A 27,531-nucleotide genomic window follows, 5' to 3' on the forward strand; every position below is an offset into this window, starting at 1 on the left:
CTTTAAAATAATTTTGACAGTTTACCCCCGTCAGGCCACGCCCCGCCCGCCTGTGCTGCAAACGCATTGGTCCGCGAATTCACCCCGAGCGCTGATTGGCCAATTCCCGTAGGTTTCCCTCAGAACTGCAAGACGCCGATATTGCGTTACATGGTAGCAAAATGGCGGCTGTCATTCAGAACCCACTAAAAGCGTAAGTAATTTAGACATTGAGGAAATTGTGAATTATTACTTTGTTGCCAACTCGTGTGTTGCGGACGGCCGCTCGTGCATGTCGTTTTCCTGTCGTGTGCACGCGTCGCATTGAGCTGTCCATGTTGTATTTAGTGCACTTCTTGCACAGCAAAGTAGCCCCGGCTGCTCACTTCTTTTATTCCGCGAAGATTTTCGGATCTTTTTAGTCTCTAACATGTGCTGCCTGACATTTCCCCCGCACCGGAGGAGCCTCTCCCCGTCACGGGTTTGCACCGAACCCAGGAGAGTGTCGTCCTCCCCCGGGTTGTAAATTTATTTTGAGGGGAAAAGCTGTCGACAGCGTGGCTGATAGTCTGCGGAGCCGCCGCCGCACCGAATCGGTAAAAGTCGATCCCCCCTCCTCCTCCTCCTCCGAGCTCGGTGGCGGAACATCGGCTGACATTCCAAAAGTGGTTTCCAGTCGGCGTGAAATGTCGACATGTCAACTTTGGCTTCCTCCGAGCGCAGACGTGGTCGGGACGCGGCGGAGCGAAGGGGGGAGGCATTTTGTGTTCGCACGCTTTGCTGCTGGCGAAAACGACTAAAAAGTGTCAGCGGCGGTGTGAGTCCGCCGGTGGAAATAGGCTCCAGCAGCCCGTGCAATGGTCACCTCTGTCCCTCAACTTCACTGAAACGCTCCACCTCATTTCCCTTTCGTTTCTCCTTTGTTCCCCTTGTTGTTCCACCAATTCCTCTGGTGGACGTGTTACTGTAAGTTGCACACAGCTCGCCTCCTCCCCGGGTTCATTTCACATGGTGACCAGGTCGTTTATCTTTTAAAACGCACAATACATTGAGCTGGACGTGTCAGGTAGTGATGGCACTGGTGATGGGCTGTAATGTGGCTCACCATGGCTCTGTGGGACTGTGTGTGTGTGTGTGTGAGGATTTCTCTGCTGTGCCTTTAAGTGGAGGAGTGCTGGAGATTAGCCTGGTCCAGGATCGTGGGCCCATCTGTCAGAGAGATGCTCCGACAGGGAGGAAGTGTCAGGCACAAGCAGGAGAACCATCTGCTCCTCCACAGAGGTACCCTGGCACCTCCGTGGACCGTAGCATGAGGAGTGGACCACACAACACCATGGCACCCTTGCATCTCCCACTCATGTTATTACTGCACCTATAGGAGTTGATGCAGGAGAAATCAGAAGGATGTTTTTTAATGTCTGATTGGTGCATGAGCGTTTTCTTTTCATTGCACATTGCTATTTTCTGCTAAGCGAGAGCTTTACAGTACAAGTTGCATTTACCCATTCATACGCTATCGGTTCAACTGTCAGGGGCCATTCGGTTCACGTTGGACTACGGATCGGAGGAGCTTGGGATTGAACCCCCTACCTCCTGGTTAGTGGACAGCTGTCCAACTGATCTCTATTAAAAGATTCTGCATGTGAATATGTAGATTTTGGGGCCAGAAGCTTCCTGGTTTCTTTTTCTAGTTTGACCAATCACCTATTGAGCAAGCTCAGGTTGTTAGTAGGTAAACAGTCTGTGTGGAGCGCCTTTTTGATTTATCTGCATCTGAATGCAGATAGCTGTTAATAGAGATTAGCCAAAATGTCGTCTGGACCTGAAATACCTGTATCACTGTTTGTGTTTTGTTTGGCAAATTTGTCAGCAGACGAGAGCCGATTGCCCAACTACTAGCCAAAGACTATTCATCTTTAAATGATTATGTTGGCCTTACGTCCTCCTTTACTTCTGTGATAGTCAGTGATGACTAAGGAGTCACAGCGGCTGTATGTCCTTTTACAAGACAACTTTCTCCTTCCTTCATCCACCTGCACATTCTTTATATGAGTTGACTGATGCTGCTTGCACTTCTCATGCAGTGTCCCTGCCTTCGCAATTGTTTACCCATCATTGAATGACAGGATATGACCGCAGCGTCCCTCTACAGGCACATGCACAGCAAAGTGACGCAGCTGATGTTAAAGTGTTTGATGTAATTGTGAACTATCATTATGTCCTGTATCACGTACTTTCCCTTATTACTGGAAAGAGCATTTCATTATTACCTCATTGGATCGTTCCCCCTCTCTTGCGTCCCAACCAGCTCTGTCGGGCGTCTGCTGTCAAGCTGCTGTTTCATCTCAGAGACGTTTTAGCATTCTGATGTGAAATGTCTCCTCACTATAAGCTGTGCTTAATGAAGTGTTTCAGTCTGCTATCATTAGCCTCTGTCTCGGGTTTCTGACTTCATTTCACAAGTTTGTCAGATTATAATTATACATACTTGACACTAATTGGATGTCACTCCTGTGGACCAGTTTGACCTTTTTTTTGTATTAAATTGATTCACTGAGAAATGAAATGCCGGATTTGACTTTGTTGTGGAGATGTGGCGTCAAATGAGGCTGCAGCGTGCAAGTCCGTGCACGTCTGTGTGAGGTCCATCCCTCTCGTCTGAGCATTGTGATAGGAGGACGGTAATCTCCAGAATCTGCTGATTAAAATGGAGTCTGGAATATTTAATTAATAAGGAAGCTTATAGAGCTGCTCATTAAATTTTTAGCCACAGCTGGAGGTTTCTACAGGTTGGACTCATCTTCCTGGTCCTTCCCCCAATTATCTGCTACCCTGCCACTGGTGTTGAGAAACCTACACTTTGAGTGAGTCAGGCTCTTTATTGGCTCTTGAATGTGATGGTGTATGGTCTGGTTGTACTCCTGCCCTCAGACTGACGTTCTGATTGGTGCAATCAGAGGTGGCTGAAAGGATGCAGTCACTCTATACGACCTCCTCCCCCAGCTCTTGTTATGTGGTAGCTGTAGCTTCCTGTAAAACAGATGTGCACCTGCAGATGTGAAAACCCTCCTGAACAGAGCATATGTTTTTCTAGATCATCGTGAATCTCCTGAACGCTGGCCTGTGCTAAAGTATATAGGAGTTTTAGCGTGGCAACACAATGCGAGCTGCTCTACTGTAAACCCAAATTTTGTCATTAGATATGCAAAACAGGCATTGACACGTGCTCGCATTACGGCCGCAACCATGTGACACAGTGAACCGTTGACAGGAACACGTTGATAGCGGAGGCCCCCGCTGGCCACAAGACTTGCTTTTTGTTTTTCGCCCTCGTGCACACTCTCACCTTCTCTACTCAACTGGAAGATATAGAGGGTGTGTGCCACATACTGTACCTCTGAGACACCTTTAGTTAAGGTCTGAAACATGTGAAATCAGAAGGTTTCTAGTTTACTCTGAGTCCTTGAGTCTGCAGTATTTTGTCACCATCTGACAGGGTTAAAGGTATTACACATAATGTCTAAGTTATTGTTGTATATATTTTGTTGAGTTGTGTACTGCATGTCATTTTGTAACGCAAATGTCATTTCATTCTTTGTAACTGTGCAATGGTGTTGTTTCCTCTTTGTTTGTGTCTCAGTGTTGTGGTCAGAAATGTACTTTTTATCATTTCAAGCCACTTTTTTAAAACACACTTTTTATGTATTGGTAGTTTTAAACTATATTTTAAGATGAGATGGACAGATGAAGGATTTTAGTCGTCTGGTTCTAAAGCTACCAGCTCAGCTCACAGCCCCTCTGTGTATTATTCTTTTTTTTTTTTTTACTGGTTGTAATCATCAGGTCCATTTGATTCGCAGAGGGTTACACCGTTGCAGATTATTTGTCTCCAGCTATAAACTTCCTGAACGATTAACACTGAAGGAATCATAAACGGGAGAAGCTGACTGCAATGGTGGTCAATTCGCATGATTCCATGCTACTTAGCACTACTTCATACTTTGTCTATTTCATATAGGTTTGGTCGAAAGAAAACTACATATTGTGCACTGATATTCATTTTCCTGGTTTATCATAAACCACATTTCTGGTGTCTTGAAATGATTAAGAGAAGAAGGAGACAAAATATCCTGGATACAAATGGCGCTATGTTTTCGTTTGGAGCCAGAGTCTATGTAGTAGCATTCAGGAGATGGGGCGGTGGGAACATGTGCTCGACCAATCCCGAGTCAGACTCAGCTGTCAATCATGCCCTTTAACCCTGTTTTTATAGCATCAAATGAGCTATTAAAACCAGACTTACCAGAAAACTGAACTCTTGAACAAACATTAGTGTGACGAGAGCTATCTAAAATGACAGAACCCATCCAGAATAACTGCTTGACGTTTTAATTCGTCCATGTCCCGTCAGGGGACAATCACCACTGCAGCCAACCACCAGGGGGCAATTGAGATTATTTGGCTTGACATAGTTTCATTTTAATTTATCACATAGCCCAAGACATAAGGAACCACTGATATAAACGTTTGTTTTTTGGTGGTAACTCAAAGGGAGTTTTGTCAAAGTAATAGTAACAAAGCTAATGCAAGTAAAGAAGATCAAAGTTGAACCAGAAAGCTGGTCTGTAGTCCATTTGTGATGGAGAAAGTTTCAGTGGTTGGTGCATGTCTGTGCCTAAGGAAGATATGACTCCCTCTCGCTTCCTGTGTTGTCACACGTCTGGGTCTCATCACTCATTACAAGTGTCGGAGAGATCTCTCACCTAAGCCAGCACACCTGCTGCTCGGGCCGCCAGATTCTGTGACGGAGAGCGTGCCATGTTGCCACACAGACGGGCTTCACTCACCAGAAGACTTTCAGTACATATACTTTCTCTTTCACCCTCTACCTGCTCATCCCCCACCTCCAAGCCCCCCACCACACTCTGTTGGACTCGAGTAAGTTTCTTGGCACCTGCCGGTGAGCGTGCCATCGTAGTGGGCTTCAGGGAGCATTTACAGTGGGTCTGTTTTTAGTAAGCTGATATGTTACAAAGCTTCTCTTCAGGAAAGTGTGTTGACATCGGGGAATGGCAGTGAGGCAAACGGGTTAGCTTGACGCAGATGTCAAAGATGTCCCACCTGTTTTTGAGTATAGTTGAGATTACCTTGAGCCAGATTACCTTGAAACTTGGAAGGATGTGATATGGGTTTGGGAATCATCCATTACATTTTGGTTTGGATCGAGGATTTTTTCCCCCACTGTATTTAACATTGTTTTTTTTACATTTTTGAGAATTTTTCAAGAAATAATGCAGATTCTCATTAAAAAAACAGCCATGTGTAGGGTCCGAATATCTATGAACAGGTGAAATGTATGATTTGGCTTTTGCAAATCTAAATTTATATTTTTACTGGGTGACAGTTACTGTAGGGTAACGAATATTCCTTTAAACAATATCAAATAATGGATATTTTGCCAGTGTTTAATGTTTTGTGTTCCAATTACAGAATAAGTCTGTGTACATGGTTTGTGTCTGATCACAATATAATAAGGCAAATCAGCCTTTGTGGAGGTATGCGCTCTCCAAGTGCCCTCTTAGTTGCTCTTGTAAAGATTCCTGTCTCTTAAAACCTGAGAAAGCTGGATGACATCTTTACAAGGTAGACCTGTTATAGTGTGATTATTGCCTACAATAAAGCTGCTACCTTGGTGCGGTTGTAACACGCTGAAGAGAAAGCAACGACCCATATTTATTAGTCATAATCTGCTCTTAAGTGCTCAACCTCTCTTCTCACCATCTTGTCTTCTGAACTCTGCTGTCTTGTTGTTTTTATTTTTCTCTCTCTTGCTCAAACACCTTTCCACCCCTCCCTGCGCTCACTCTGTACCTGTGACTGTTTACTCTTCTCACCCACACTGAAATGAAGCCTCCCTTTCCCAGGAAGCCTCACACACTGTGGCTTTGTCTGGGCTTTTGTGCGGGACAGCATTCCTAACAGGGCTGTTCATCTGTTGGACGTCATCTCATGGAGGGTTAGGGGTAAAGACAAACTTAAAGAAAAAGTGCGAGGGAGAGAAAGCAGGAGTGCAGGATCTGGAAGACGCTGACAAATCAGCCTCCCATCTCCTCCACCTCTAGTTTAAGATTCCAGGCTTGACTCGCAGCCCGCAGCTCATTAGTTTCACTTCAAAATGGCCGCCTTCCTAATGTTGTAATTGAGAACATGTGGGGGAACTTTATAATGCGGATGTGGAGATGTTTGAGCTTGAAGAACCAGTTGCTACAGTATTATTTGCCCTGTCTGCTCTATGATAAAACAGCACATGTACAAGTACCTTACCGAGATTTTGAAGTTGAAGCATTTACCATCATCTTTGATGTCGTCAAATTAGAACCTGCCCTTGTACTAGACACTCTGCTGAGATTAATTAAGTAGGCTAATTACCATACCAGGCGTGTGGCACCGATCGAGGGCTTGAATGTGAAATATCCTCCCCCATTTCACTCTGAATATTAACTCTGACACCCTAAGGGACTGACAAAATCTCAGTGGCATCAAGAAAAGTGGAACTCAAGTGTGGAGTCTTTGCTGCTCGCTGGTCAGAGGAGCGAGTTGCATGTCAGGCTGCGGATTCAGTGTTGTCATGATAATCTAACCCGCCAGCGCAGCTCACAGCCAATCGAGAATCGGATCAGACAAAGAGCCCACAGAGGTAATAATATGTTTAACCTCAGGAGTGGGAGCAGTAGAGTGACTGCACTGTTGTAACTGGGTTTCTTTTTTCTTTCTACATATTTTTACCTAATGGAAAGCTAGAAAGAGGACAGAGAGACTTAGCAGACTTGTCAGTTTGATACTTACATTGAACAGGACTGATTAGATGGCAGATACTAGCAGCATTATTTTGGTTTCGGAGGTTTTCCAATCTTACAGTATTACTCTTTGTTCAAAGAAGCAACTGTTATTTATTTCCTTATACTATTGTTTTGATCTGCTTTCAGTCATCTTGTAGCAAAATAAATCAATTTTCAGACGTACACAGAAGCTAGAACACTAGAAAGCTAGACATTTTCTGAAGAGGCTATATGAAAAGACAGAAATGTCCAAGTCAGTTGCTCTGGACATTTACTTCCAGCGCATTATCAAAATGTCAGAGTGAGCTCATGTGAGAGTAAGGCAGGACGGTGAGCGAGCAGTGTTGATGACGAATCTAACGCACAACAGACGCAGTAGAGGTGCCATACATGTCACAAAAATGTCCAGAGTTTCCGGAAAGCGGTATAACTGATTCACTGATCTAGCTGTGTCGACCAGTGATGACCACATCATTCAGGGTCACTGACCTCTGCTGCTATTGTTGCTCCCCCCCGGCAGGTTGGGCGACCAATTCTATAAGGAGGCCATCGAGCAGTGTCGCAGCTACAATGCCCGCCTGTGTGCTGAACGCAGCGTCCGCCTGCCATTCCTCGACTCACAAACCGGTGTGGCCCAGAACAACTGCTACATCTGGATGGAGCGGCACCACCGTAGCCCTGGTGGGCAAACACACACATACACAGAGTTGTATTTGGTCCATTATGCTTGTAAAATAGTGTCTGCATCTACGTTATGTAAGAATATTGACAAGGGTTTCAAATAATTATTTTCATTATTGATTAATCTTTGGATTGCTTTTTCACTCAGTTGTTAAGTCAATAAAATGCTACTTGCAATTATACCACAATCCAAGGTGACCTTTTTAAACCTATTATTTTAATCAGTTATCTGATCCCAAAAGATATTCACTTTAGATGGTCAAATTGAGACAACTAGTAGATAGACAGAAAATTTGCTGTTAAGAAATTTGATCATCAGTAGAGCCCGGCATATTTTTGGGGGGGCCGGTACCAATGAAGGGTTAAAACATTTGAGATATATTGGACGATGTATAAATTGGCGATGATTCCTAAAATGTCATTATCAATGCTTATGACAAAGAAATGTAATTGATGCTTGATATTTAACAGTTTAACCATATTATCAATAACTAAATAAATAAATAGAAAACACAAATGCAATGGAATAGAACTTGAACTAAGAAAATAATTTCTGAAACATAAGTCCACATATTTTCGGCTGTTCATTCTGTAAAACAAGCGTGATATATATCTGTCAGAGGCTAACATCAGTGGGTATTATCAGCAAAAAGTCAAGCTTTAATTATCAGTTGATCCTTGAAGTTGATCATTTTTGCCTTAATGTAGGTGTTTTCTACTTTTATATTACACGAAGGGTTGGGCGATAAAACGATTTTTGCAAAATAACTTTCCCCAATAGAAACATGAGACATGGTTGATACAACTTCAATAGAACTCATTCGTTCCATGTTTTGACAGACAACACCAACAGCCAGTGATAATGAGAATAATGCCAAATCAGGTTAGGTGGACACACACAGCAAAGAGCATAAGAGGAGCAGCAGGCAGCAGCAGGCAGCAGCAGCACACATGCTACTGTTTAGGCTACCGCGCGATATAAAAGAGAAAATGAAGAGACAAATGTTCACGAAAACTTGAGCGACAGCATTACAGAAGAAGACACCACTATAGACACAGACCAAGGGTCAAAAGACGAAGACATTTGTTGAAAAGAAGGGTCCGAGGAATTCTGGTAGTGTGGAGATATTTAAAGTCCAATAAGTAGCAGACTAGCGTGCACTGCAAATTGTGTCGAGAGCATGTTCTAACAAAGACAGGTAATACCACGGATCCTTTTTATCATCTGAAGCAGAAATGACAAAAATAGTGATTTGATTAATATCTTGATATACTGTATATCGATATCAACTGATATGAAAAAAAATTATTGTGACAAGGTATTTTCCATATCGCCCAGCCCTATATGATTGTAAGTTGAATATTATTATGTTCTGGATCGTTGGTCAGACAAAACAAATTGTCTATTTGGCAAAATAAGTAGTAAAGCTATATTAAACATTTTAATCAGTGTCTCAAGAGATGAAATTGTTGTTGTATTTCTGTTATCATGCAGGGGTTTCAGCTGGGCAGATGTACACGTACCCCGCCCGCTGCTGGAGAAAGAAAAGACGGCTGCACAATGCCACGGATCCCCGTCTGGGCATCTATGGTCTGCAGCTCGGTAAGACCCTACGTTGTCCTTAAACTACCTGTCCATCGCTTCCTGCTCCTCTCACTTTCTCTTCCTGCTCAGCCATCTCTCTCTCCCTCTCACTCCCTCGTCTCCCACCCACCTCCTTCAGCTCATGTGATTACTGGTGATGATCTGGAATAATCTCGCTAAAAGCATATCACTCTGTCTCCACACACTGAGCAGAACAGGCTGCCAGTCATTTTTCAGAGGATGAAATGTGGCTGTGTTCACCCCAGCTGGTAAACTTGTTTTGTGAGAAGTAGAACATGTAATTAGATTTGCCACTGCTGGGAGCTGCCAGACAGAGTTCGGCCACTGAAGACAGTATTTAATAAATGTTATTGAATGTAGTTTGGCTTTTCTCGGGCTGCCACTTGAAACCGCTCACTCAAAACGTTTACGCTCTCGTCTACAGTACATTCTCCCTGTATCTTATTTTCTACTTACCACCTCCCTTGCTGATTGGTTTTGTCTCTTTCCCTCTGGCAGGTCCTCCATCCGTCTCTATAAATTGCGGTGCCGCCTGTGTGTGTTTTGTGGCCAGTGATCCTGAGCTTGAATAACTGTGCCCAAGGCTTGTATACCCACTGGGATGCTGTGCTATCTTAATGAACATGGCAACAGAGAGAAATATAATGTTACATGTTTGAATTTGTATTAGTTTCGGTTCATTCTTGAATTATGTGGTGAAAGGACAAATGTTTGGGAAGTAGAGAAAGTAAGACAGAGGAAAAGAGCCTGGAAAGAGAAAACAAGATGGATAGATAGCGTAGAAAAAGAGAGGATAGAACCAAGCCTTTGTTTCCCAAACACATCCCATTGTAGTCTATTGTTTTCCACTGAGCTGGCGCTCGCAAAGACCCCGCCACCACCACCACCGCCACCCTGCTGTCCCTTCCCTTCTCCAACAACAGTCGGTTGTATGTGCCGTCTGTCAGCGCCAATCAGAGGGGAAACATACCCTGATTTAACCTGGCGTCTCTTGTACAGAGCATGTCCTGCAGCTGGCCAGAGGTGCCCAGCACAGGGCAGCAGCCAGACTCTGTCTCGCTGCCTCGGCAAGCTCGTCTAACTCATGGTGTGCTAGAGACTGGGGCTGCATGCAGAATCAGCTCCCTGCTGCAGGCTGCTGCTGGCTCTATTTTTAGCCCCCCAGCTCCCATGGGTTGGGAGGGAGGGAAGCGGTGGTGTGTGTGGGGGGGGGTCTGTCTCGTCGCGGAGAGTTGAAAGTCAACGTGTGCAGACACAATGGTTAGGGGCTGCCGCCACATGGTGGAGGGGCCCATTTTAGAGAAGCGTGTTGGATGTGCTTGTCACGCCTACCTCTTGTGTCTGCCTCTTATACCTATGCAGTGCTCTGTAGCTTCTGCACTTCTTGTTCGATATTCTGCAGAAGTCTTTCTAGTGGGCGCAGTGGTGAGATGAAGGAAGATAGAAGGCTGCAGTCAGAGGGGCTTTGAAGTGTGTCTTCTTTTCAAACATCCACAGAGCAGCTGCATGATCACGAAGCTCTGTGGAGAGGAGATTCTGTAAATAAGACGTGCGGATCTGACCGACTGTCGAAGCTTTTATTTGTTCTGTTTTGTCAACTTGCTTCCCTCCTACACTGTTTGTTTATGTCTTCCGCTCCCTGTAGAAGGAGATATCTGCATGATGCGCTCAGGTTAAAGTGATAAGCCACTCAACTACACTGCACCTCAGAAATTCCTGTGGACAAAGTCAGCCTACATGGTGCAGCGTTACTGAAAACTCAACAATGACGATGCTTTCTCTTTTAGAATGAAACCATATGCCTTGTCAGTTATATAGTGCTGTGAAGATAGTTGTCATGACATTCTCTTCCAGGCAAAACAAGTGACAGCTGATATAACAAACAGTTGCTCCAGCAATTTGCCACATGCTTTTATTATGACTAGTGTGAGAGGAAGATGATAATAGAAATATGCTTATGGAATGCTGCTCATGTAGCTCATATTGTAGTGCTGGTTCTTGTCACAGTTACAGTGTTTGATTGTGCTGCAGAAGAAGAACAGCATATGTCAAGGCTCAGATGAAAAGAGATATGTTGGTTTCAAACGATCCAATCGCTACTGCCCTCATACTATTGTGTCCTTCACATTGACATGGTTGCTAAGCACTACATCCACTAGATGGCAGTGCAGAGATTTTGACAACAAACGTGACATGGAGGAAGTTGTGATAATGTTCTCAGAACCTTCTCAGAATGAGACAAAAGCAGCTGTTTGTCTCTGTGCTTGGGCAAAGTATCATCATATAAATATATATAGTTCCTTAACAAGTAGATCTCACCTCAAAAAGTTCCGTAATTTTGTTTATATTTCCTCCACATGCCTTATGGCAGTCTTGCCTAAACTATTAGCTACACTGCCCCCCAAGACTTCCGGTGGAACTGCTCTGTTTCGCTTGCTTTCAGAAGACCTGCACCAATTGACCTGCCAAACTGAACGCTGAGTATGAACAGAAAGCTCCATCTGTTTGAATGTATTAGGAGTGAAATTTCTCTTCCAATCTGTACGATCGTGGAGGTAAATGAAACATTCACCTCCTATGGCGAAGCAAATCGCAGCATGGCTTCAGGTAAAGTTCAAATTCAGTGAACTTCGACCTAGGTCTGGGCATTATGACTCCAAATCAATATCACGATAATGTTTTACCTTGATTAATGAACAATTATTTTAAGCCATATATATATATATATATATAAAAATACACCTTGCGTTATAAAATAAATACTTAACTCATGTTTTGTTGAGTCATCATGTGTTACTTGTTTTTGTGCAGACGGCAGCCTCATGTCCAAGGACACCTTACCCACTCAGAGCACCACACTGGAGGCTCTGCTGCGAGGAGAGGGTCTAGACAAGAGGAACGCTAAGAATGACGAGGAGAGTCTGCTGGAGATCCAGGTTGGTGTGTGTGGTGTGTGTTGTTCTGGTTAAGCTCCTCAGCCAAATGTTTGAAATGTAAATGTTCAGTGGTATCACTCAAACGATAAAAGGGCCTGGCTCTGGCAATGGAGTGTTGTGCCCCAACCGGTTGTCAAGGCGACTTGCCAAGTTTTTCCAGCTGACCTGCGGGGCTCGTTAGCAAACCGCTGTCTCGCTAGGAGGCAGCTTGGACAAGTGAACTGCTTCAACTTTGATCTCCATTTACTCACTGTTACATATGGAACTAATAAGTTATGTCCACACAATCATGCAAAAAAAGATTAAAAATGAATGACATTTTTATTCAGTTTTTCTGTCAGTCCAAGCTATCTCAGATCTCTGTCACAAAAAGATCTGCACATCGTATGTTCCATATAATGTCCCTTTTGAAAAATGAACATAGAAGAAAACAAAGCCTGGAGAACCATGATTTAGATAACTTATAAATTCACCCTACTGGTACTAAACAAATTCAACCAATAAAGAATATGATGACATCAGACATTTATCTGCATCTGTGGCTCTGTCTCTGTGTGTCTCAGAGGGTTCTGGAAGCAGACGCAGCAGAAGACGCTTTCAACGATGATGACGACTACGAGGTGGACACTCCCAAAAGGAGACATCGGGGCAAAGGAAGAGTAAGTGACCAAATGGACTCCGGTTGCACATTAGCAGGGACTCCAAGATGTTTAGGAAAACCTACTTTGTCAGTATCTGTTAAAAACATTGATGCAGCTTATTTGTTGGAAGGTTCATATTTAATTTAAGGAGTTAATGGAGTATTTTATTATTATTTCCTCAGGGTCGGGGTTCAGGCCGGAGGAGGACAGACCTGGATGATGACAAGCCATACGTCTGTGACAGTAAGGTCCAATCCCATTTCACCCCTTCTCCCCAACCAGTAGCCCTTTCCCTCCATTTTGCGTGTTTGCGTGTAGGGGAAGGTTGTCCCAATACTTGTTGGGAAGGAGGAGAGGGCCAAGTGTTAGGGCTGTACAGACACACACTTCAAACTGAGGGCAATTAGAATTTCCCAGAATGCCATGGAAATCACCGGCAAGCTGAGAGAGAGACCAACAAATGTAGTATTTTCTCCATTAATAAGGATTTAAAAATTATAATAATCATTTTAATATCTTAGTCTTATATTGTTTCAATGTATTATGTTAATATGGTCTAATTTTATGCTAGTGTGAGCATGCTAGCATTTTCATGATAATCCTGTATTTTGACATTATTTCATGTCGCACCCCACCTCTTTGAAGATACACGATGCAATTAATCAAACCAGCATATAGCAGCAAGGTTACTGAACTTAACTGCTCCTCTAATAACGATGTGTCCTGGCAGGGTTGCCTAGAGACCACTGCTAGCAGCCTGAAGCCTTAAAATAATGCCAAGCATCCAAGCTTTTCAATTTCCATTGGATGTATGGCAGATGTCATTGATTCACCTGCATTAGCCTAGATGTTATTAGGATATTATAGGTTTGTCACTTTAGTAACTGCAAGAAATAGCATTGGTTTATTTAAGATCTCAACAATGTTATTACAATGACATCCCCGGCAAAACCTTTTGTCGCGTCTGTTTACATCGACGACTACTGGTGACCAGTAGTGTAGGGGTAGGGAGAAGGCGTGAAATTGGATTAGGCCTTTGTAGAGATAAACGCCAAACTATCTTTTTTTTTTTTTTCTGATATATCTGCACAGATGGGGATTTTTTCAATACGATGCAGTGTCTGGATACTCTCATTTCTCTGACACTACCTGAAACTTTTTTATTTTAAAGGGATATCTACTCACTATCTACTCACCACTATGCCGATGGAGGGGTGGTTGAAACGTTTGAGTCGACAAAATACTTTTGGAGTTTCAGGGCTAAACAGCGTTGCAGCCAAATCCAATACAATTAAAAAATCTGGAAGTTACTCTTCAACGACCGCCAGGGTGATCTTTGTGAAAAATCACACAAACACAGTTTTTACAATTGAAACCACTGGTTAAAGGCAGAACTAGTGTTACTATAGTCTCACTAATGAACTATTCCTGTTCATGCAAGTTGCATGTGGAAAATCCAGTTGAGGGGTTTTGGATTTTATATCAGCTGATAAAACTGATCTTGAACAACACAATCTCATATTGTCTTTTCTGTTTCAGACAGATACAAACAAAAGCAGAACTCAAAATCTTCGACCTCAGGTACATTCATTTGTTCACACTTTTGGTCTCCCGTCTTTTAAGGATATTTATTTTGACAGATTGTTGAGCGGTTGTGTTGGCAGTCCTTTGATTATTGATTCAGGCTCTATATTAGCTCACTTTTCCCATACTATAGTGCCCTGGTGCTGTTAAACTGAGACATAGTTACTGTGTTGTCTGGGGTTTTGTTTTATTTGACTGACTGTTGCAATAAAATCCTAAAATACAGACGCTGAATATTCACCTCCATCAAATGCCATGGTGCCTTTTTATCTTACCCATTTATGATAAAACTCTCATCCTATAGACAAGTGGTCAGAAACTTTACGTTTATTCTGTTATTGTGTGACTGAACATGTGCCTACTGTTTTGTTGCAGTCTGTGCAAAGCGCTACAGGAACCGTACAGGACTAAGTTACCACTACACCCATTCCCACCTGGCAGAGGACAGAGCTGGAGAGAGGAATACGGTGGCGTCCAGATCACCCTCTGTACCACAGACTGAAAGACACAAACGTAAGAAGCCTGCCTGTTGAACCTGTTATCCTATATCATATCAGTGATTGGTTTCTGAAACCAAACCAAAAAATGTCAGATACAAAAAGTTGCTACATAATACTGAAGTGCCTGAAAATCAAGAAAACGGCGATACCGCAAATCAACCACAATCTGCTGTCAAAGTGCTTAAACACAATCAAATGTTCACTCTTATATTGTCAGTACATGTTTTTAATCCCCACTTGATGTACTTAGATGACACAGGGATTCCTACCATCTCTACCATCCATCCAATCAACCTGAGAAGCTTCTCAACATCATCCTTCCAGACACATACAGCTGTTTGTGTGAATGTAAATCTGTTGAACTGGACATTAAATGGATTTTACCCTCTCAGCTCCCCAGTACAAAGTCTGTGTAATGTCCGATTGAGTCGATGTGCAAACAGATAAAAGGGCTGAAACTGACCGACACAAGGCAGAATGTAAACATAACACGATGTTGTCATGAAGAGGCTAATTGAATGATTGTGGTTCCAAAAAACAAGTCATCAGTTTCGCACACTGACCCTGTACGGTCCCACCATATACAAGGTTTTGACCATGTCTTGTTTACCTGTAAATTCTCCACAGGTCCAAAGGGTCCAGGTGGGACGAGCATTCCCAGCAACTACTGTAATAAATGCCAGGGCAAGAAAATGGGTAAATCTGGGTCTCCCTACTCAGCCTGCCATTGCACAAGTGAGTTGATATACAATGTCTTTTTGTTTGTGTTCTAACTGATTCCAAAGTAGATCTCCACAATGGATCATTGGGAAGAAATAGATGTTCTAGTCTTTTGTGGTGCTGTCTGCTGTTTGTTGTCCATCACCTGCTCACTGACTCCGTCTTGTGTCCTAGCCGCCCGCGGAGAAGAGAAGGAAGACGGGACCTTCACAGGAGCTGAGGAGCTTTTCGGCACCACCTCAGAGAGCGACACTTCCACCTTTCACGGCTTTGAGGACGACGAGCTGGAGGAGCCCGCCACAAATAGCAACGGAATAACCAATCGACACAGATAGAGCGAACCTTTTAGATTTCAAGAGACAATATTTTGTTTTATATATGGATTAACCTCTGGCAAAAATTTGCTGCTTCTTTTTCAATGTTTTTTTGTTTGCAGAAAGCACAAAGTGATAATTTCAGGACATAAATGCAAGTGGTATTTTATCTACTGAACATTGTTGAATAATTTATGAACTCCCTTTTTTTATATATAAATATATATATTAACTTTTAAGGCAATGAACAACTCAGTGTTTGTTGACGAGTGACTCGGCCTTCATGCAAAACAGAAGATGATTTTTGGAGTTTTTTCCCCCCCTCACTGGAGCAGAAGAAGCATAAATATGATGAACAAAAAACACTGGAGAAATCAGAAAATTGAACAAGTGAAATTTTTGAAGACGTGAATATTCGTTTGTGGGTTGATTGAATGTCGCTGCAGACCCATACTTGAGCTACAAGATGTTTTTGAATCAGCAGTGGCTGATGCTATGAAGGCTTCCTCTTCTGCTCTAACTTTGGATGAAACTTGTATGAAAATGAAGGAACCAATGAAAGGACTGCCACAGGCCACTGGAAGTGTTTGGATTAAGAAGTCTATTAACTTAAGTCTTTACAGATACCGTGTAGTTATAAAATGAAAGGTAAGCTACAGCTTCTTTTCTGTGAATCAACAAGGAATTACCTGTTCACAAAATGTTGACAATAACGGAGGACAGCAGACTTCATATATTTATTATCTGATGCATTTTGTGAAATTTGGGTTTGCAAATAAAGTCATTCAATAGTCATATTTTTAAACTTGACAAATGCATCCGACAAATCACAGTCGCATCTAAAAAGACATATACCTGCTGGCCACTTAATGACCTCTGCCAATGAGGTTGTGTTTGTAAAAGAGTTTAAAGAAACCTTACAGGGCAGGGAAGAGGTCATTAAAGTTTGATGCGTAGTCAGGAATTTTTTCCCCCAATTTTTATAGATCTTGAAAATACATAAAAACAGACTTATTTTAGGAGCTGATATCTGCTGCAGCTTGATTGAATTTCAGGTGGCGGTTGGGCCTATGCACGGGAGGTATGCGCTCCATTGAGTGTCATTACAGTTTAAGGCAAGAGTTTTCTGAAAATGTTGTAAAAATCATCAAGATGGATCCTGGATCTGCCAGTTTATCTGGATCTGGTCCAAATATTATTTTACTTTTCAGCTTAGTGAGCAGCTCTAGAGATGGAAATCCACCTATGTCCAGACTGATACAACTATTGGATGGAATTTAGTGAAATTTGGTACTGAAATGTACACCCGGAGGATGAATCCTAAAGACTTTGGTGATCCTCTGTTTTTTCCTCTTGCCCCATCAATACATAAAATAAGTTTTTATCAAGCTGCAAAAATAATGAAAGTCCCATTAGCCTCAGCTGTGCTTTTTGTTTAGTGCTTGTTAGCATATGTTAGCATGCTAACAAACTAACTAAGTTGGTGCATATGAGGAACAGTGTACCTGCTAACTGTGCTTGATACTTTGGAGAGGAGTTATTTTGAGGTTTTTTTTAAGTCTTGATTCTTATTCTCGATTATCTTTTTAATGTAATTCATGATGTGAGAGTATAACCCATCTTGTGTGTGTTGTACAGGAGCACTCAGCACATTGGCCCAGCGGTGGGGGTGACTAGTGAAGAAGAGGATTTAACGCTCAGAAACTAATGAGCCTTCAACTCCCTCCTGGTTTGGGCCTAAAACAACTGACTGAAATGGACAAACACACGTCCACCTGTTCTATAGGCCGTGTGGCTTAATTGAACTGCTCCCTCGACGATATGTATTGATCCCTTCTCAACATTTGATCTGTGACTACATCCAGCTTCATTTTATCCTCTCTGCACTGTGTTGGAGCTCCACTGAACTATGGGAACACTAAAGGCCAGGCCTTTGGACTGTTTAGTGCCCACCGGGTACATTTGGGGCCCCCACGGCCTAGTCTGCCCACTCCTGCTCCGTGACTGTGTGTCTGCTGTGTGATCCGATGTGACACTAAGACGTCATTATCCTCATCACTGTGCCAGCCCGCCGCTCTGCACTGGAAACCAGCTCTGACAGCCATGACCCTCCAACCTGATTGGACCAGTGACCCTCTGACCCCCAGCCATAGAGATGGTGCTCGAATCCACCACTATTACATTCAGACCTCTGGACTACTGTATTAATACTCTGACATGGACGCAAAGGTTTTCTGCTTCTGTCCCTCTGTCTGTTTTGCTATATCTCTTCTGCCTCTCTCCTCTCTATTGGGTCGCAGTAATTGAGCTCTTTTTTTCATCTTTTCTCTGTTGTATAATATTTCTATGTTTTGAACTCTTTCAAGTTTGATTAGAATGACTTCTTGGGTTTGTTCAGACTGTATTGATACCTCTGTCCTGATCAGGTGCACAATAGCCACAACTACTCAGGCATCTTTCATTTCCTCTGCTGTTGATTGTTCAGCCATTCAGCCCTGATTCATGTGATTGTATTCAGTTGGCAAGGAGGGACAGTAACGCCACACAAGGATCCCATTATAATCAACTACCAGGAGGGATCCGGGACGCCGCAGTCTCGTGCTATAGGAAAAAGAATAACAAGCTTCACCTCTCTGTCTCTGTGCTGAATTTACCCGGTGTCACGCTCGCCATCCACTTTTTGCCTAAAATCTACAGCCTCAGTAGATTTTGCCCAGAGTGAGATTCATCTCAGATGCAATTAAAAAACAATATAGTTGCTACAGATAAATAAACTCCTCAGATCTACGTACTTACTGAGAAGTGAAAACTGTATAAACCCAGTTATGTGACGTCTCTGTTGAATGCTTTTTCGAGGGCCCATTTGCTTTGACATTTAGAAGGTGCTTTAAGTACTGTAAAAAAAGCCTTTTAGTTCTATAGGTTGCACATGCTGCATAAGAGGTCCACATCCTTCCATGTAATTATTCAGTATCACTGCAATGTAATGATAGCTGCTCCGTTTTTGAAGCTAACCATTAATCCTATGTGTTTGTTTTTGACTTTCTTGTGCATTCAAACCAACGTTCTTCACTTCCCTCAGGGACCCTCCACATCGCAGTTTTATCTCCTCTGGACAACCAGAGGATCTGAGACCTGTCAGTTGTCTCGTCTTCATCTTTCCACATTGCAGTTTTATCTCCTCTGGACAAACAGAGGATCTGAGACCTGTCTCGTCTTCGTCTCTTGTGTCGGTTACATGGCGTTTCTACAGTTACAACTGTCTTCTATCCTCTAAAGTCACGCCAGTAAGTGAAAAGCATGATGTTTCATCAGTCATAACTTGCTCAATGTTGTACAAACAGGCCTCGTGTGGTGCAGTTCTGAACAAAGAGGAGAAGCTCTGAAATGCAAACGTAAGCGATGTCCGTTTCAAATAACGTGTCACCAATCATTGAATAGCCTGTATACCTCGTCAAAAGACACAGCAATAGGTCCCGGTGCTCCCCTGTCAACCCTGCCAGGGGCGGAGAGGGAGGATCGGGGTGGGAACGGAGCCAAGAGGAGATGAAATGGACATGACTGGGCATTTGTCTCATCTTCAGCTATAAATACAAGGCGAACTGGAGAGAATGAAGAAGTCTTCGTTTGTTAAACTATTTTTATTGTTCTGAGAAAAATAAAGAAAAAAATAGAGAATGAACAATGGTGCTCAGTGGTGTTTTTCTGACAAAAGGTCATGAGGTCGTCTTGAGAAGGCAGCTGATGAGCAGAAGAATCCCAGACCGGATCAATAGGTTGGAGTGACCCTCAGGCTCTGAGCAGACAGGAAAAAACACCACTTGAGGTTTTGTGAGCGGAGGTTGCTCAGGACTCTTAAAATAGGAATGAGATGACAAAAAAATCTCCACTACAGGGAGTTTTTATTGATTGGAAGGTACAGAGAAGTAAGTCTGTAGAAGTCGAATCAGAGTCTGCAGAGAGGGATTTTTTATTGTTGGCAACTGCAGGAAGGTTTGGAATCTTAGAAATAAGTTTTCTTCTCTTTTAATACTCCCCACATACTTTTTCATCCCTCCATCCACTGGGCAGCATTGGGTTTTTTAAAAACTTTAGAGGGCTAGTCCAGGTTTTCCGCATTGCTCTTCCATAAGGGACACATAATTTCAAAATAATATTAATAGTAATAATAATAATCGTCAAAATTGAGGCCACAGCGGTCAAATTACCCAGACTGTACATAAAGTTGGTTAACGTGTTCATTTCCAACAAACTAACCAGAAATGCATCCAACATATCCTGGATAGTAGCAAGGTTCTGCAGATACATGCTCAACCAATCGTAAGTCAGATTCAGCTGTCAATCATGACGTTTGAACTTGTTTCTTTAGCATCAAATACACATATAAAAACAAACTTAGTAGAACATGATCGAACACTTCAAGATATGACACCATCTTTGACTTTTTAATTTGCTCCATGTCCCATCCAACATCGACGCAGTTGTGACCTATACTGCAGTCAGCCACCAGAGGGCGAGCCAAACATTTTGGCTTAATTTTTAGGCAGCTTCCATCCATCTTTATATCTCTATATTTTTATATGGGTCGAAACATCCAAAATGTTCTATTCTCTATTTACTATATTGTATCTTTATATCACCTTTTCATCAGAACCTCCACCCATACCTGGTAAATATCCACATCTTTCAAACTGCTGTTACAAATTTGTAGTTTAAAATAACCACAATAACCCTGAAGTTCCTCCAGGACCACAGAAGATGTAACGCAGCATCAATCCGTGCAATACTATTTTGTTTGCTTCAAGATGAGCAACAGGCTCAGCAGGGGGCAGTATCATTCTGTCAGATGGTCCAACTCTTTTATCTGGATGAAAATATTTCATCAACTATCGATGCCTTGCTATATAACTATTAGGTCTATGGCCCAAGAAAGTTTCCCTGGAGTTAAATCCAAATCACTATGGCAACCCTTTGTCTTTATCTTTAGTGCCATCATCAGGCCACAATTAATATTTTTCTGTATACTTACCACCAGCCTTAGCTGTACTTGTTGAGTGCTCATTAGTGAAAGAGAGAAGACACATTTATATCCCATTGTTTCACACTGAAGCAAATGGAAACACCAGTGAGATCAGTAGCACACAGACAGACAGGTCCAGAGCTTTTATTATTTGGTACCCATGAACAGATAGCAGGTGCTTGAGTGTTTGAGTGCCAGTGGTCATTTGGCTGATTGAGAAACTAAAAGCACAAAATGCCCTGATTATGTTACATGCATAGTTATGTGCCCATATAATAATAAAGTGTGCTTTTGGATAATGAAACCTTGCCAATTTACATCTACAATGCACTTTGTACATAGTGTCATTGTGTTTGTGCTGAGTAACATTTGGTACATCCACTGGAGATAAGCGTCTCTTCTCTACCGTATAATCAAGAGGTTACTGATTCATGATAATAATGCTGATTATTAATATGACCTGTACAGTGTGTCGCATCACAAAGAATAGAAAACGACAGATGATTCACTCATTCAGCAGCGTAGTCCATCACTGTAGCAGTTCCTCGCCTCAGGGGGAGCTGTGAGATTAAAATCTCTTCAGTCGGAGCACTTTTCTGTCTGGAGAAGAAGGTTGAAGCCACAGTGGAGCAGAGAGGCCCTAATGTTCAGAGTGCGGCGGCCATGACGGCTCAAAAATTGTTCCCAGTTGCACTTTAGGGCTTTGATGTCCTGTCATTGAGGAGTTTTGCTTCGGTTCAGGGTTTCTTTTCTCCATCTGTGTGCATCTTTGGAGAATCAAACCATCTTCCCCTAAGTTAACACTCCATTATGATCCAATAACATGCACCCTTTTCCCCACAGTCACTACAACACAAGACACTAGTAGATGGAGAGTTGTGGCTTACATTTGGCCGAGCAAGAACGGGCAGTTTTCATTATTTTCAGAAATAAAAAAAAATGGGATAATCATGCAGTACAAAAACAAAACAACCTAAATGATCCCTTATTGGGCAGCAGGCTTTGTAACAGCTCCATGATTGGAGAACAGATATTTTTGATATCATAACGTCCGTCAGTATGATGTGAATACATTATTGAAATAATCTGATGCTGTTTCTCTGGTTTCACCCCCACCAGATAGACCCATGGCATTGGAATCTTTAAAAACAACACAACAGTGGGGAGCATGAGGAGCCAATTACACATGTGACTGTGCACACTAGACCGACAGCAAACCTCAAATCACTGTTTGACAGCCACGTGGGGCCATTTCATAAAGTATCTCCGTTATTCTCCCTGGCACACAGACACTTGATAATAATTAATTTTATTGTGCAGCCCGAAGACGCTGGAAGTCATTCAGATTTAGGGGTGCTGAGATAAATAATGCTGTCATATTAAATGGATTATTAATCTGAATGGCCAACAACATTTTATACCTGTTTTAGAACATTTAAAAAATCAAGGGTTTTCAGTTGACATCATTCTGCATTTACGATCCACATAATGTTCAATATGTGATGTTTTGCAATAAAATTTTGAAATTAAATTTAACTGCAGTTACAGCCATTCACCAATAGAGGCTGCTGCAGCCCCTTGAGCACCCCCACTCCCAGTGTCCTTAAAGACCAGAGTTTAAAACATCAATTTGCCAACTGAAATAATTCATCTTTGCCACAAGTCTCAGTGTTTTAGAGACAGAACATTGATTCTCCAACAAAGATGTTTGGATGAAACATGCAACAGTGTGTGTGGATGCTACATTAAGCCCTTTATGCCAGATTCTGGAATGTAATGAAGCATGAAAGGTTATAACTTTAAATCTCAGTTTTTGTAAATGTCATTAAATATAATCTATGGGAGAAAAAACTCAACTTTGTGTTGTTGAAAACTGCCAAACCTTTAACTGACATGTAATGTGCTTTATAAGAAACAGATATAATAGACATTTCAAGATTATAAAAAGAGGTTGGACATATATATATATATATATATATCTTTAAAAAAAAAAAGTGGTGTCATGCTTTATTTATTGCTGGCTGTCTTGTGAGCAAAGAGACGAATGTTAAACAGATTTATATCTGTTTTGATGTCTCTGCCTCTTTGACTTTTTATTTGAGGGTATGTCCCCCAGCTGTTTTAAATCAAAAGTCAATTCATTGCAAATAGCATTTAAATTTTGCTTTTTAATCAAAGAGTATTGTTGCTTTTTAATATCCAATAAACACGAATATAAAAGAAAATGAACACAACATAAACGAATCAGCTTAGTCGACAAACAGCCTCACAAACAAATTTGCCGACTATGTGATGAAACGAGGGCAGCGCTGGTCTGGATGTGCTTATACTGTATGCTGCATGCCATGTGTAGTGATGGCTGAGGTTCCCCTTGTCAGCATTGTCCTTTTCCTCAGTGGTTTGCGTTCGGGTCGATCACCCCAGCAGGCCCGGTGCTGCTCTACCAGTACAGTCCTCGGAGCAGCGTCTGCGAGCCTCCGCACAGCAGTCCCGTCCGGCCCGGCTCCGCTGTCCGTGCCCCGGCCACTGTGCGGGGGTCCTCCCCCCAACAGGGTCTGGCTGTTCCCCTCCAGCACAGGCTGTGTCAGGATGACTGCATCAGGCCTGTCAGGCGCTTCCCTGTCAAAGACTTGCCCTGGAAGGTCAATTCAGACAACAACACATCAACAGACTGAGACACTGAGAGTAGGAGGTACTTTGTAAATCACACGGAATCTCTGCCCACAAGGTGATTGATCTAAAATGCTAAGCTGCAACCATTCACGTGACTTATCTTATGCACACATTCACATCCTGGTTTTAAAGCCACAACAGAGTGTAATATGGTTTTAACTGCAAAAGCCACTGATAGTGAGGCAGCCAGTGTGGTTTGTGATATGAACAGCCCCAGCTCCGAATGACTTACCACACTGCGGGTGAACTTCTCCAGGGAGGTGCGGCGGCCCTGTTCAGTGTCTGCTGGCTGCTGTTTTGGGAGGGGGGGAAGCAGGGTGAGTGTTTGGGTCAGGTACGGGTGTCGACGGTAGGGAGTCGGGAGTGATGTCGTTTGTGAGGAGAGAGGAAAAAAAATAAGGGGAAGGGGGCCAAGCATTGCAGAGATGAGGGCCGAGGACAATGCGGGGGGGTGCATATTAAGGGTGGGAGTGGTGTGAGTGGAAGGCCGGAGCAGTGTCCAAAACGGGGGAAAGGGCAGAAAAGCGAGCATGAACAGAGGCAGCTGTGATTGGCTGAAAAGCTCCATATTACACAGTAACAGCTACATGAGCGTTTGTTGAGCTGTGCATGTCTTAACATGACACTGAGAAGCTGCATGAGGCGGAAACAATAAAATAAAACAAAGTCACCACCTAATACAACACTGGTACATATCAGGCTGCATCTGTCAACCACTCATATATTTACCAGTCATATCTATATGTTGTACGTGTTGGTTACTCTCTGTTACTCTCTGTCCACAGAGTGACTTCTCTTTCAGAACAGTTTGTCTGTGTCATGTTTTTCATTTAGATTTTTTTCTTTGCATCTGCACAGTGGTTTTACTCTTTGAGGCTGTGTCATGATACTTTGAAAGCTCACACTCAGGATCAAACTGCTGGTTGGCCGACAATAAGAGCTGGTGAAAGCTGCTCACCTACATTAAAGCTTTAGTGTGTAGAATTTAGTGACATCTAGTGGTGAATTTGCATGTTGCAGCTGAATAACCCTCACCTCACCCTCCCCCTCCAATCACCAGTGGTGAACTTCAGTTGTCATAAAAACTCAAAAGTATATGTATAATAATGTATATTATTATTGGACTATATTATATATACATCCATCTTTATATATATTATGTCAGCATATAGTTTGAGCTAATCTGAATTAAATTACAGGAAGTGAAAAGTTAATTATTATATCATACCCAAAAATGTGGTATGTAAGAATCGTGTGAATTGACATTAGTTAATGACATTTTCTTCTGTGTTGCTCTTATTATGAAAAGTTAACAATATCTAGATTACATGAACTGTTCAAATTCCAGTGAAAACTTCCCAGTTTACTGATGATGAAAATTGTAATGCTTCTAAGTTACATTAGTTTCTAAATCTTGGAACAAACATTAGGATGGTTTAAATTGTTTTGTTATTGATGCTGCTTTTTTTTGGACTCTTCCTTTTTCTGTTTTGGGCTGTTTAGGCTGACAATAATAAAATCAATCTATCAATCACTTCTCGACTGCACAGACACACACACCCACATGCACACACACACACATGCACATGATACATATAAACCTAGAATGTATTTATATAATCAAATCAATATGAGGTATGCAACAAGAGTGACTTTTATAAAAGGAGAGGCGACGTCGAAGTCAGTGAGTGCAGCTTACCTTCTTTCTGGCTAACAGGAGGTCTTGGTAGATGTTGGATCGCAAAAAGCGTGCATAGCTATCACTTTTCATTAGCTTGAAAATGTGCTCCTGCAAGACAAAGAAAAAAAGTGATGAGACTGTAATGTGCTGCCAGTAAGACATCGCACGTCACACACCGATGGCCCACGTTGAAACCAGAGGAATCCACGGTGAACAACCTATTCATGCCATTACTCGCCTCATTAGGCCCTGGCACAAACACACTCTGTCATTCTTCTTTCTCTCCTCCCTCCTTTCTATTCCTCCATGCCCTCGCATTCATTCACTTGTGTAACGTGAGTGGGGTGGAAGGGTTCAGTGCTTCTGTGGGGCAAGTGGGTGAGAGAGGAAATGTGTGTGTGTGTGTGTGTGTGTGTGTGTGTGTGTGTGTGTGTGTGTGTGTGTGTGTGTGTGTTTGTGTGGGAATGAAGTGTTGGATAAACCCATCTGAACTTCTATAGGACCTTTTTACTTGCAAAATATCTTGTAAAAGTTCATCCAGAAATGAAAATTTAGTCATTACCTACTCACCACTATGCCAATGGAGGGGTGGGTGAAGTGCTGACTTGTCAATTACACCATGTTTTTAGTCTAAATGTCTTCAGATATTCCCCTCTGGAGCTGCGTTCATATATTTAGACTAAAAACATGGTGTAAATGACACTGTTTCGAGTCGAATTTGAATGCTGGAGCTTACAGACTCTTGGATGGCACCTCAGGAGCAGTATGGAGGCATTTTCTGTTTTTTTCTGTTGTTTTGTTACGTTTGAAAAATCAGTCAACATTGGCTTCAATTGTATTGGATTTGGCTGCAATGCTGTTTACCCCTGAACACTTCAAAAGTGCTTTGTGGACTCAATCACTTCACACACCCCTCCATCAGCATAGAGGTGAGTAGATAATGAGTGAATTTTCATTTTTGGGTGAACTATCCCTTTATGTCTGTATACACTCTATATGACTTCCTGTGTGGCACTAGAGGTTTTATCTTTGTACAGTTGCAGGTGTTATGACATCGTATCTATTTCGGTTGTGAGAGCTGTGAAGAAAATGCCACAGTCCACCTGAGCGTCCTCGTAGCTGTATCGTCCGGGGTCTTTCAGGTTCTGGCTCGTGCGCTCATAGCTGTGAGAGTCCAGGTTGATGGAGCTCGGCGCCCCCTCAGCCAGGAACTCCTGCCAGATCTCCTGCGCCCTGGAGGGGACGTCCTGGAGCGGCCGTCGCTTTAGATCCTGCACTGCTAACCAGAACCTTCACAAAAGTGTCACATCCAGTCAGTATCAACGTCCCACAAACACAGATAAAGTAAATAAAAAAGCGGATATATTTTTGATTATGTATCATATTTGGTGGTGATGCCATTATCAACAGGTAATTAATATGTTGATTTGAAATGTTTTATTTGAATCTATTAGTTAGTGGAAGGATGTGGGTCAGTAGGGGAACCATTAAATTTTGGTGCGGATGGAGGAATCTTTGCTTTTCAATATTTCCATTGTTTTCTAAGAGAATAATTCATGGATCTTGATGAAAAGATCAGGCACATTTAGGAGACTGATATTTATGAGTTTAATGTGGTGCAGATCCAAATAAAATGTAGATCTAGTGAATCTAAATGTGGTTTCATAAGGGGACTGTTGGCTGAAGTATGAACTTGACTTAGTGCCATTCTGCTTTGGGGTTTGTTCAGCAAAATGTGACAAAATGGAACTCTGTTTAAATTTCTATCACTCTTGTGTTACTGCATCAAAAGTGAGCTCAACTAATGTAACACTGAGACATGAGGAGCTGCCTACAGAGATATTCGCCCTCTTACTGCTCATCCTCAGATTTCAACCTCACGTCAGAGTTAAATCACTTGAGAAAACTTCTCAGTAGTTCATACTCACAGCCTGTAAATTGACTTTGATGTTTAGAATCGGTGGAGTTTCCCTTCATGCTACAATTTCCCACATAGGGGGCCATCCCTAACTGTTAGGGGACATAGAAAATGATGCATATGAAATGATGAAATGAGATGTGGACGACTGCCTCACCGCAGGTTCTCTGAGCTGAACTCTGACTCCAGGAACTTCAGGAACTGGTCTCGTCCCACCGGGTCCTTCAGGGCCTCCTCCAGAGAGAAGCCCCATCTCTTCACACGCTGCTGGCTGGGGTCACGACTGCTCACAATACAACATATTAGACAAGAAGAGTTCAAATTAGGTCGATATTTTCTCTCCAAATGTCAGAACTAAGTCAAACTCTCCTTTCGTTTCAGATGAGATGCAAACAAACAGATCCCAACAGTTCATCAGCACTGACACCTCTACTCTCCA

General features: G+C 42.4%; 2 protein-coding genes across 8 annotated transcripts in view; one reads left to right on the plus strand and one right to left on the minus strand.

Moving 5' to 3' along the window:
• The first annotated feature begins 38 nt into the window (after nt 1-38).
• LOC109628167 (zinc finger protein DPF3-like) lies at nt 39-19,485 on the plus strand. 5 transcript variants are annotated; one of them, XR_002202634.2, is made up of 11 exons: nt 39-193; nt 7,339-7,499; nt 8,995-9,102; nt 11,917-12,041; nt 12,605-12,700; nt 12,865-12,925; nt 14,222-14,263; nt 14,642-14,779; nt 15,394-15,501; nt 15,661-16,448; nt 17,439-19,485. XR_002202634.2 is itself a non-coding variant. In XM_020085137.2 (10 exons), exons 1-10 carry the CDS (start codon nt 162-164, stop codon nt 15,819-15,821), a joined length of 1,032 nt encoding a protein of 343 aa, XP_019940696.1. In that variant the 5' UTR covers nt 39-161; the 3' UTR covers nt 15,822-16,601. The 5 variants fall into 5 exon arrangements, 2 of the variants coding, with proteins under 2 accessions (XP_019940696.1, XP_069391415.1); XR_011244666.1 differs by lacking the exon at nt 39-193 and adding an exon at nt 6,212-6,676; XR_002202635.2 differs by lacking the exon at nt 14,222-14,263.
• A 1,463-nt stretch (nt 19,486-20,948) lies between these two features.
• LOC109627897 (regulator of G-protein signaling 6-like) overlaps nt 20,949-27,531 on the minus strand; it is a 46,295-nt gene continuing 39,712 nt past the window's right edge. The window contains exons 13-17 of one of the 3 annotated variants that reach the window (XM_069535312.1): nt 27,250-27,375; nt 26,278-26,464; nt 25,193-25,282; nt 23,726-23,785; nt 20,949-23,455 (exon numbers count right to left, since the gene is read on the minus strand). In XM_069535312.1, coding sequence (XP_069391413.1) covers nt 23,405-23,455; nt 23,726-23,785; nt 25,193-25,282; nt 26,278-26,464; nt 27,250-27,375 — 514 coding nt within the window. In that variant the 3' untranslated portion in view covers nt 20,949-23,404. The other 2 variants (XM_069535313.1, XM_069535311.1) reach the window with 2 other exon arrangements.

Source organism: Paralichthys olivaceus, chromosome 12 (assembly GCF_024713975.1).
Source record: "Paralichthys olivaceus isolate ysfri-2021 chromosome 12, ASM2471397v2, whole genome shotgun sequence".
Taxonomy (NCBI): Eukaryota; Metazoa; Chordata; class Actinopteri; order Pleuronectiformes; family Paralichthyidae; genus Paralichthys; species Paralichthys olivaceus.